Genomic DNA, 12124 nt, shown 5'->3' with positions numbered 1-12124 from the left:
TTCAAAAGCATCATGTAAAGTCTGTACAATCCTATTTCCTCATAACTTTTACAGCACTTTAGGGAATTCATAATGCCCTCTTTGGAAGTAGAAAAGGCAGGAATGGTAATTCAGAAACATGACATCATTCCCCAAAGCATGTTTAATGTAACTAAAAATAAAAGGTAAGCAGTTGTGTCTACATTAGCACAAAGAGAAGTTTTGTCATTTGTTTGACTTACTGGTTATTAAATGTGGCCTGTTAGATAAATTCTTCCTGGGCCCTCACCATTTCTGGTTGAAGAGCTAGTCTTCCTTTAAAGAGATTACTTTGCATAAGGCTTTAAAGGTGGAGCTGTGTCCAGCCCTCACTCTGTGAGTAGGAGGGAGGAGACAGAGAAGGAATAAACACCTAGGAGGCTCCTAGTTATGGTGTCTTGAAAAGCATCAGGCTTCCTAGATGAGGCTTGAGTGTGAAGGAGGAGGGACATTGAAGAAGGTGGGAGGATACAGTCTTCCCTTGGTAACTGAGGGGGATTGGTTCCAGACCCCCCTCAGATGGATACCAAAACCTGCTTATGCTCAAGATCCTTAGTCAACCAACCTCGGGTCCAAATTTAGATGCTGAGCCTGCAGATATGGAGGGCTGACTGTACATGCAGAGGCCATGTGAGAAAGCTTGGAGAGTTCATGTGATGAGGCTGGAGCATGGCATGGAAGGGCGGGCTGGAAGTGGGTAAAGTAAATCGAGGGGGTAATGACAGATGAGAGCAAAAAGTAGAACTTGAATATTTTGATAAGAAGTTTGTGTGTTATCTTGTTTATGTATGTGTTTGGGAGCAAACTGTGTTTGCTCCTGTGTTTGGGAGCAAAGGTGTCAGTTCTCTGACAATTTCAGCTGTGAGTTCTCACTCAGATTTTAAGAATCTTCATTAAAGTACTAAAATGTGACTGTGATCTGGGAGTCCAGGAGGTGGGTAGAGCAAGCATTCACCCATTTGCATATTCAGCAATGCTTACTGAGTACCTACAGCATGCCAGGAGCAGTAGTGCTGGGAAGAGAGCAGTGAATTAAAGAGACCACAGCTTTCCTCTCCTGGAGCAAACAGAATAGTGGGTTGAGATAGACATTGTACTAATAAACCACTGAATATATACTCATATATCAGATGGTGATAAGTGCTTAGGAGAGGGATTAGATAATTTAAGGGGAATGGAAAGCACTGGGGATGGCTTTTGGGAGTGTTGCTATTTTTTATAGGGTGCTTGGGAAGCCCTCCTGAAAAAGATTACATTTGTTTGCAGACATAAAGGAGGTGAGGGAGTAAGAAATGCCATCTGGCTAAAGATCATGCCAAACAAGAGGAAAAGCAAGTGCAAAGACCTTGGGGCAGGGAACATGGTTTGGTATTCAAGAACTGAAGGTTGCCAAGTGTGATCGGGTGGAATGAGCCTGGGGAAGATGAGGCAGGGACTGGGGGACATGGGGGTTTGACCACTCAGGCCTTGTAGGGTAAGCACTCTGACTTTTCCTCTGAGTGACAAGGGAAGCCATTAGTGCATGACTTTTCATCTTCAGCTTGCTATTTTACCTTGATTTTGCCCCTGACTTGTGTAGCCACATATTCCAAAGACTCTGACTGCCATCTGCAGTCTTCTTTCATGTTTTTATTCAGACATTGGGTCACCAATTCATTTCACTTGTAGTCATGTATGAACTCAAAATTGTTTGTCAAAACAGTACTGGTATTTGAATGGTTGTTTCCAGAAAGGCCTAGGAAAGGAAAGAGGAGACGTGATGTTGGTGCCAGAACGGACGGGTAATGGGAGGGCTGTAGGGAGGTGGATGGGGAAGCGTGGGGATCCCCTAAGAGCCTAAAGTGAAGGATAGTGGAGAGCTGACAAGCCTGACTTAGGAAAATGTACTTATGTTATTGCAAGGTCAGGTGAAGCCAATAGAAAGCTGTAATGGAGGGGTTTTTCAAACATAGCAAGATAAGTAACACAGGGGTAAGGAAGAGAAGAAGGCCAAAGGGAAGAGGCTCTACGAGATAAGTGCAGAGATGCATGGCTTTCTTCTAGCTGAAGTAAAAGTACTGCTAACGGCACCACCTAACCTCCCATTCTGCCCTGCTGTCATGGGTCTGGGGTGCTACCTTCCACTCCTCCCCCACTGATGTGCTTATCTTGTCATAATTGCATGAGGCGTTTTAGGATGTGACGGGACAAGCCGGACTATGGCAATTTCCTCATTCAGCTTGTGCAGCATCTTGCTAGGCACAGACAGCTGACAGCCCTGCAGCTGGCCTCCATCAGTGATCACAGTTCATTATGGTTCAGGTTCATAAAGACTCGCTTCAGGGGTGCAGGGGCTGAAAAGAGTTAAAATAATATTAAACAACACTTTAGGTACTTACTATGTGCAAAGCCCTGTGTTAAATATTTTATGGCCGTTATTTTATATAATCCTCTCCACATTTAATAAAGAACTTGGGCCAGAGAACTGTAATGATTGCCTTCTACATGCCGAGGATTGTGCACACCAGCGTCTTGTGGGAATAGGGACAAAAATAAAGTGCGTTCCTTTAAAGCAATAATACTCATTGAGTGAATTGAAAAACAAAACCAATATTAAACAAAATATTGATCAATTTGAAGAATGTCTCACTTAAATCGGTAGTTTTATTGACTATAGAAGAGATACTCCACTTAGACATTTGTAGTGGGTTAAACATATAGGATTCTGATACGAGTACCATTTTAATTTTAAACACTTTAGGCAGAGTTACAGTAATAATGGGAGGTGAGTTAAGGAGAATAAAGTAGAATAGCTGATTTTCTTTTTTATGGAGAAGAAATCAGAGCTTTACAATTTATGTTTGAATCAGAGTTGTGTTTTCACAATCACCAACATCATCCTCAAACTTCCTTCCATATGTTTTCTCACTTATCCTAGTTGGATCTCTTCTCAGATGACCTCCACATAATATAGTACCCCAACCCATGTCATCTTCTATTCCTTGCCCACTATGTTTCATCATAGGACTTATTTCTAGTTTGCATATTATATATCTGTGTATTGATTTATTTTCTATCTCCCATTACAAAAACGTGAGCCTCATAGGAGCTGAGTGTCATTTTGTTTAACTGCTATAGTTCTGACATGCTGTGGTATCTGAACTTCGAATTCATGAATATATATTATATTTATATCACATATATTTTTGATGATTTACATGTTATTCATATTCTTTCTTCTCTTGGGCTCTATGAGAACACAATTTGAATTGTTCTGATGGCTAATGTATATCTGAGGTAAAAAAAAAAGTGCTAAAATGAAGTGCTCCCTACCTGAGTTTTGACAGTGATATTATATACGAAAGTGTTTGGGGAACAGAACTGCCCTCTTCTACACAATTACCAAGTTCCACGATGGAGATCTCCTTAGCCAGAGTAGTGAGGGAAGGAAAGTTGGGTAGAGATTTCTTTGGAGGCAGATGTTGCCAAGTGGACAGGTTTGGGGGGCTCATCTCCTTCACATCAAGCCTGGTGAGCCACACAGAGGACTTGAGACATATGCTCACAGGATACTGCATACAGCGCTCCAAGGCGACAGGAGGGAGTGGCCTGCACTGCCCAAGCTTCTTGGGTGAGGGATACGAGAGAATTTTCCAGAGACCACACCTGAACTAAGTGGCAGAGCTTCAGGTTAGGGTTGAACTGGGGCCTCTTCAAAAGGGTGTGTTTGAGGGGGCCAGGGTCAGAGCAACAAGAAGCGGAAGGTGAGGTGGGACTCCTCAAGGTTGTGGAAGGAGTCATGAGTGGCCACTTGGTATCAAAATGCATTTACTGGGGTTATGAGGACCTTAGCAGAGAGGTCCTCTGTGTCGGGGCTTTCCAAAGAGCCCCACAAGAGATAGGGAAAGCTTACTTACCTGCCAGCCCCACAGGGCTCCAAAGCACTCAGCCAAGTAGGAATAGCCCATCTTCCTGCCTTTCCTGTCTTCACCGCTTTGGGCTGTCTGGGGGCAAATTTCAGCTGCGATATGGGGAAACGGAGAGAGCAGAAACTGCTCACCCCTCCTTCCTGGAAGGCAGGCAGCCTCTGACTATACACCTTAGCGTGAGGTGGTGATGTTGGCAGCAAGGAGAAAGCTGACCTTTGAATGAAGATTGAAGTTTAAAATTTATTTAATGATTCTGGATGGATTTATTCCAATTATAGAATTGGAATTATGTTTTGTAACTTAAAGTGACATCAGGACTGTCATAAGAGTGAGCAGAAAAATCCCTGGGATTTACCCAAATTTCCATCCCAAGGCAAAGAAAGGTTCCTTGGGTAAAATATTTCCCCTCATTATCCTTTTAAAAAAATGTCTTGATATGTCACTAATCAGGCTTTAAAAAAACTTACCAGTTACATTGTTTTCAAATATTTCTCAGACACTTTAAAAATAAATTTGCCATGTAGATTAGAACAATGTTATAGTGTTATAGGCTCATCCAAAATCACTTACAAATCCCTACTCTCTTGCTGGATCTTTCTATTATAGAGGCTAACAAAGATAACTATTCATTTTTCCTGCCTTTCTTGTAGCTAGGCGTTGGGATGTGATAAATGTTCTGGCCTATAAGACAGAAATAGAAGTCTGATGAGAAAATTCTTATTTTCCTGATAAAGCAGATAGAACTGTTGTCTTCCCTTCACCCCTTCTTCCTACATTGAATATGAATATCTTAGAGCTGTATTAGCCATTTTATGACAGACAAGGAGAGAAAGTCCCTAAACCTCACTGAGATGCTGGTCTTGATACTGTTGAGGAAGGGTCTTCCTCCAGACTCCTTGACATGAAAGCAAAACAAACCCTTATCAGTTTAGCTGCTGCTAGTCAGGTAATCAGTTACTTGCAGCCAAAAGCATTTTGAACAGAACCAAAGACAAAACAAAACCTTGTTTATGGGTGTTAGAAGTGAAATTTTTATTTACCTATATGCAGTCATTCATTCAACTCTCAAACGTCTTAGTAACATTTATTGAATATTACTCTGTGCTAGGCCCTTATGGTATAAAGAGGAATGTGAAGGTGCTTCCATTGCAATGAATAAAAATTAATTATAATAAAAATGTGATACTTGATATAATACCAGTGTGAATATACAATGGACAAGTTATACAGAAAGAAGCTGTGGGGGTGGTGATTCTAAGATTAGGACTTAGGGATTTATTGGATGTAGAATGATGAGGGCTGCAGGTAAGTGTGGACAAGGCAGGTAGAATACATGGGGATCGCTAGGCAATATGAAATGGTTGTATTTTGTAAATATTATAGTTTAATATTTAATAGTGCTTGGGCTCTGGGGTTGGACTACCTGGGGTTCAAATCCTGGCTCTCCCTGTTACAATTGTAGAACTACAAGTAAGATGTTTAGTTTCATTTCTTTATCTGAAAATTGATGTTTTATGTACTTTGCGGGGTTGCTGGGGAGATCAAATGAGCTAAATCACATACAGCTTTTAGTAGGTGCCTGGCACATAGTAAGTATTCCGTACACGTTACATATTATTCTCAGCTGGTAATAGAGACAGACTGTATTGTGGATAGTGGGGTGACCTCAGGAGAATCTGACAAGGTTGACTGGGGCTAAATTGTGATGGGCCTTATATACCATGCAGAATAACTTGAACTTGATCCTACAGTCATTGGGAAACTCTTGTTCTGGAGCACAAAACTAAGTCAACAATGGCCTCCTAGCTGTCAAATCCTATGGGCACATCACCTATGTGATACTTGGTACTGTTGATTTCCTTCTTATAAGCTTTTTACTTATTCTCACAGATACCTCAGATACCTTTTTTTTTCTTGGTTTTGTTCTTATTTTAATTCTTGTTTCCTTCCAAGTCATCCTCAGTCCTGCTGCCTGAAGAATCTTTGTAGAATGTAACTGTGATCACCTGACCCGATTAAAGTCTGAAAGTGGCTCCCTATTCCCTTCAGGTAACTGTGCTGTATGTGGCTTAAACAGACTTCATGGCCATAGTCCTGCAGACTCCTCTAGGATCATGTTTTCTATGCCGTCATAGGAATTCCACCCTCTGATCCCATCACACGGAATTGCTGGGAGTTCCTCAGCTTTATTGCAATGCTTTGACTCCATGATTTTGCAGGTGCCGTTTCCCCTTCTTTGGAGATCTTTTTCCTGTTTTTACTTGGCTTATGATTTAATTCATTCTTTAGGACTTCACTGAGTGGCATGCCCACAATATCCTCATCTTTCTATTGTCACGATCAATAGCTTTGTGCTGACTCATTATCATTATACAAAGGAATAATGACGTGTTAGACTTTTGTCTTTACATCACTGGTGAACGTGCTCCAGAAGGGACTGGTTTATTGTTTCCCTAGGACCAAAAACATGCTGTTAGGCACATTCCTTTTCATAAAATCATGAAGCATTGTTTTAGGGGAAGTTAAGTCTCAGCCTTGAGCTATGCTTCCACACTGAAGTTGACATGGTGCGTGAGGCTGAGAATGGACTGGAATAAAGGGAGCCCAGTTACAATTAAAAAATTGTTTACATTGAGTTGGGCTGGTGTTTGCTTATTACATTGGATAGGATTTTCAAGTACTAAATGAGTCCATTTTAGGGACTGGAAGAGACTGGAAGATTTTTATCTGCTAAGAATGATGAGGAAGCGAGGGCCCATGCTATGCTGGGTATGTCATCCACAGAAAAGGAAAGAAAGAAGCACCAGGACAAGTTAAAGCAGGACTCATGGGAGTGAATACCATTGTTTTCTGCTTCTGTCCTGCTGAGCCCATCTTGTGCAATAAAACAATTTTATTTGCCCATCCTGACAACTGAAGTAGGCTCAAAGGGTGGCCGGATGACTCCCCATTTCTTACTGGGTTTGGACTCTCTCTAAAAGAACGGACTGAAGTTCTGGCTTCTTGCTGGGCTGCATTTGATACTATGTTCCTGCAGAATGAATTAAGCCTCAGCTAAATATTTCATAGACTTTTTGCAAATTTCTTTCTCATCCTAAATAGTGGAGGAAGTTCATGAACAAAGATATTTAATGAAGCCTGTGCACTTTTGAAAAATTAAGATACCCATGTAAGTATCAGTAGGTTTAAGAAGCCTAAGATATTTCTTCTCAATGGAAAATTAGAATTATTAAAAATTAGTTATTAGAGATGAGATTTACACAGTGATATAAATATTGAAAAATACTATGTACCCATAGCATAATTGTAATCATACTAAAAACCTTTAAATTAATGACAATGTAGAAAAGTGTTGTTTGTATTAGGGTGTTAGAATTGTGAATAATGTTTGAGGTTTTTTTCTACTTTTCTTTATTTTCCAGATATTTATTTATTTGTTCTTTCCTCCCCCTCTCCCTCCCTGTTTCACTTCCTCTCCTTCCTTCATTCACTCCTTCCTTCCTTTCTTCATATTTATTGCACTCTTATTCTGTGTTAGGGCCTCTTCCTGGCCCTGGGAAACCATAGTAAACAAAACAGATACCAATTCCAAATCAGATTGTGTGGCAGGTTGGGGAATGGATTGAAGAGGGGGGGAATTGAGGAGGCAGAACAAGTAGGAGGTGATGATACCAGATCCAGGTCAAAGATGATGGAAGCACGAACTACATCAGTTGCTCTGCCCACCTTTCTTCTCACATAAGATGTTTTGGATGCTTTCACCTTCCTGTGTTTCATTCAAGCCTCAAATGTCACTTCTTAGAAAGGAGTCTTATAACCATTCTAGCTCCTTTACTCCCTAAACCTACCCTGCCCCATTTCCTTCCCCCCACTTTTAAATAATACTTACCCCTACCTGGCTGACACCATAGGCTGAATTGATATATTATTTGTCTATTTGTTTATTGTTGTCTTTCTTCCATAGAATAAAAGCATGAGATAAGGACTTTGTTTTGTTTATTGTCATATTTCTGTCTTTTAGAAATGTGTCCATCTGGGACATAGGAGTTTTAATAAACATTGTCTGAATGATTAGACAAATGATTGCTAAATCTACGTCCTTATACTTTGAGATCTCTCCTGAGTTCCAGATTTGTAGTTCCCATGCCAACTAACCCTTTAAAGTGTATTCTGAGTATACAAGGTGTGATTAAACAATATGGTGAATGTTTAAATAAAAGAAATTATAACACTAAAAGACACATAGCCATGAATCCCCCACAAAATACTCCCCTTTGCTTTGAACACACTTATTCCATCATTGTTGCCACTTTTTGAAGCAGTCCTGGAAGTCCTCTTTTGTGAGTGTCTCTCGTTGCGCTGTCCTGACTGCCTCAACGTCCGGAATCATTTTGACTTTGGGGAAGAGCCATAAGTTGCATGGTGCCAGATGGGTGAATAAGGTGGATGAAGACACACCCTAATGTTTTTATTTGACAGAAATTGCCATACCAGAAGTGATGTGTGATACGGAGCATTGTCATGATGGAGGATGATTTACAGCACGCTTTAAAACACACCTTCTCTCAACCATAGCTCACACCTGACTGACTGCACCGAACAAGCTGAAACTTGTCACACACTGTTATTAAGGCTCAACTCGCCGCTTCCCACATTGAAGATCCCTGCGTTTTCGTTGGATGGCACACGGCAGCAGCATTCACCATATTTTGTGATCACAACGGAAATGCTCCGTGTCACACATCATTTCTGGTAGGGCAGTTTCTATCAAATAAAAACATTACAGCATGTCCTCATCCACCTCATTCACTGAATCTGACACTATGTGACTTTTGGCTCTTCCCCAAAGTCAAAATGATTCAGAACATCGAGGCAGCCACGACAGCGCAACTAAAGACACTCACGAAAGAGGACTTCCAGAACTGCTTCAGAAAGTGGCAAGAACGATGGGATAAGTGTGTTTGAAGACAGGGGGAGTATTTTGAGGGGGATTAATGGCAATGTGTCTTTTATTATAATAATTTTTTAATATAAACATTCACTGTATGTTTTGATCACTCCTTGTAGTTTAAACTCCAGTTGTTCAAAGCTTCTTATGATCGGCCTCCTTCCCTAGCCAAATCTGCTTCCTGTGAAATCCTCTCCATTAAGGTTATTCTTTGTTGCTCAAGTTTTCAACTCAGCACTTATGTTCCTCTGTCACCACATGCTAGGATAGAGAATAGGACGCAGGTAGATCTGGGGGAGGGGGTTATTAAAGGATTTAGGTGTGAAGGATTTGATCTGGACTAGGTGTGCTGGGTCACTATAACAGAGGGGTGACAGCGTACATTCTTTCCACGTGTTGATATTCTAATGCATTTGCTTGTGTAGTCTTGTCTGATTGAAGAAGTACATATGCATCCATTAGGGTTTTCTGGCCTGATCTTTATATTGAAATAGCATATTCTCCTCTAACTGATTAAGCGTGCTTACTTCTCCCAAGTAGGGAAAGACCTACAGCACTTTCTCTTTTAAATATGGTTAGAAGAAAGGGATGGAGCAGCAATAAGGGCATTCTTTGTATTTATTACTGATAATGAGTTCTGAGTAATATTTTTTGTGGAGGAAGGGGAAAAGAGATAATTGGAAGCCAGTATTTAATACCATTTTTTTGAGGGGGGGGTCAACACTAAAATTTAATTCTATTCAGGGTATTTAATCAAAAAACACACAAATTTATTTGTTCACAGCTTAGCCTTTGAGTGGCCGTAATGCTGCATTTTTTTTCAATGTGTCTCACACATGCTTATGAGAAATAAGCCAGAGGAAAGTACTGACATCATTTTCTGAGACTTCATCAAACCACATATGCTTTTAAATTACAAGGCAACGTTAGTTACTTGGGGGCAATCCCATCAAAGACTCAAGTTTCTGATTTCAAGGAAGGTGTGATGGGAAAAAATAGGGTACCAATAACATAATATTGCCAAAATTAAAGACATATGGCTATTTTAACATGTCCTAGGATATATTTATGTGTGTTCTCATCTATTACTTTCCTATTTTACTCCTTTCTCCAGCAAACTGAATCATTGATCCTACTTTTGTGCCTTAAAAATAAACAGGAAATGAAACCATGGAAGACACATGTGTTCTGCAATCACCACGGTCCCCTCTAGTGTCTAAGAAACCACCATAAAGCTTATCCAAATAAAGATGCTTCCAGAGATTAAAGGTCATCAGAGATGACGGAGATGTAGGCCCTAGAAATGTCTAGTTCTGCATTTCATAGCACTATTGAACTCCATCAGGGAAAATGCATCTTTTCTAAATGTGCGTTCTACATATATGGTTAAGTGTTTAAGGTTACTTCGGCCCTGGTGCTGCAGCACAAGCAAGCAGGGTGGGGCAAGGCCAAGAGGACCCGGCGGCTTCCCAACTAACGGTCCGGGCAGGGCGGGGCCTGGCGGGTGGGGCGGGGCGTCTCCTCCGCTAAAGGTCCTTGCAGGCGGGCGCGTGCCCGTAGGCGGCGCCTCCAGGGCCTTTGCTGCTCGGGAGCGCGCCGCCTCTGTCGGCTCCTCCCGCGGGGCCGCGGTTTCCTCTCGCGTTTCCACTACGGCTCAGGCGGCTGCTCCAGGGGCTGCGACTGAGCCCTGTTGGGGCGGCGCCGGTCTGCGCCATGAGGATCCCGCCCTCCAGGCCCGTACCGGGCCTCTCGGTGCGGCGGGGCGGGTCGTGACCGGGCGCCCGTGCACCCGCGGGGAGGAAGGACGCCGGCGATGGGGGACAGGTAATCCCGCCCAGCTGGGCCAAGGGCCGCGAGGGTCCCTGCAACCCAGATCTCGGGCGATGGGGCGTGCACTGGGCGGGCGCGGGCCCCCACGTGGCCCCCTCTGATAGTCCCTTTGCCTTTCGCACAGGTGGCTCCGGGTGACCGTCCTCCCCGGCTGCGTGGGCTGCAGGACCGTGGCCGTGCTAGAGTCCTGGACCGTGCGCGACGTTAAGGAGCGCATCTTGGCTGAGACCGGCTTCCCGGTGTCGGAGCAGCGACTGTGGCTCGGCGACAGGGAGGTACGGCCCCGCGTCCCCTCTCCTCAGTAGGACGATGGGCCTGCCGTCTGTGCTGAGGGTTTTAGCACATCGATTTGCTAGTTAGCAGGCTCGCCGATAGTGAAACTGAACGGGTTTTATTGTGTCCTGGAAAACAGATAGATGCTCATTTAATGATCACCCGGAAATAATGCTTTGTAAATACGTACCTATCATTAGCTGTGATTTTTATTGATTTACCATTTCAACTTTGTGTTCCCCCCTCCCACATTTTGTCTGAATCTTCACTTCCTGAAATTAAGATACTTTTTTGGTGGGCATTATAACTAGAGGGTTTTTTGTTTGTTTCTTTGCTTGTTTAGAGACTTCACCGTTGAAGTGACTTAATCATTACTCATGTTTTTCTAATTGTGTTATACATTTAACTGGAATGCTGGTAAATGTCTTCACCTTTATTATGCCTTAGAAGTTTCCCTCCAGTTTTGAATCAGAAATTGAAAGGATCTTCAGACATACTTTAATATAGAAGCTATTATTTTGAGGAGTAAATTTATATTGAAACTTAAAAGGTGCAAATGAATGACTTAGCAGATCAGAACTTTAGCATGAAAACTTTGGAAAATAGGAGTGTTTCATATTATCATATACTTTAAAATGGGTGAAAATACTACAGTTCTCTTAAAGGAGGAGTTATGGAGATATGTTACTGAAAATTACTCTTTTATCCTAATAAATATCTTTACTTTTTATGTGATAAAAGAACATCATTTCTAGGATTTAAAAGAGGCAAGAAAGAGTGGAACAGGTACACGAGGAATACTTGAACCACACAGAATGACACATACTAGATTTCCTTATTATCTGGTACAAATATTGGTGAAGTACTGGGTACCTGTGATTTTTGATCCCTTAATGTGACCTTGATATTCTGTGTACCTGGGTCTACTATCTGGTCTCTTGCCTGTTTAGATCCAGATTTCCAGTTGATCTGTTCTTCTGTTCCTCCACAGATCAGTCCTTCTTACCAATTCCCCAAGGTGTTTTGGGGCATGTAGACAGTGACTTGATTGAGGACTTTGTACAGAATTGAGGAGCAAAGCTCATCACTCTACCTTTTTTTCTGTGCCTACCACTATCTTTTAACCTTCCCATGTCTACTCTCCTGG

General features: G+C 42.0%; 1 protein-coding gene across 2 annotated transcripts in view; it reads left to right on the top strand.

The window, feature by feature from the left end:
- The window catches only part of SACS (sacsin molecular chaperone), an 83197-nt gene that overhangs the window by 28165 nt on the left and 42908 nt on the right, over positions 1-12124 (top strand). Inside the window, exons 1-2 of one of the 2 annotated variants that reach the window (XM_019651440.1) lie at positions 10472-10698; positions 10829-10979. In XM_019651440.1, coding sequence (XP_019506985.1) covers positions 10688-10698; positions 10829-10979 — 162 coding nt within the window. In that variant the 5' untranslated portion in view covers positions 10472-10687. Of the gene's footprint in view, positions 1-10471; positions 10699-10828; positions 10980-12124 lie in introns of those variants that run through there. The other variant, XM_019651439.1, reaches the window with a different exon arrangement.

This window comes from Hipposideros armiger, unplaced genomic scaffold (assembly GCF_001890085.2).
Source record: "Hipposideros armiger isolate ML-2016 unplaced genomic scaffold, ASM189008v1 scaffold_160, whole genome shotgun sequence".
NCBI lineage: Eukaryota > Metazoa > Chordata > Mammalia > Chiroptera > Hipposideridae > Hipposideros > Hipposideros armiger.
This window is presented reverse-complemented; position numbering and strand designations above follow the sequence as displayed.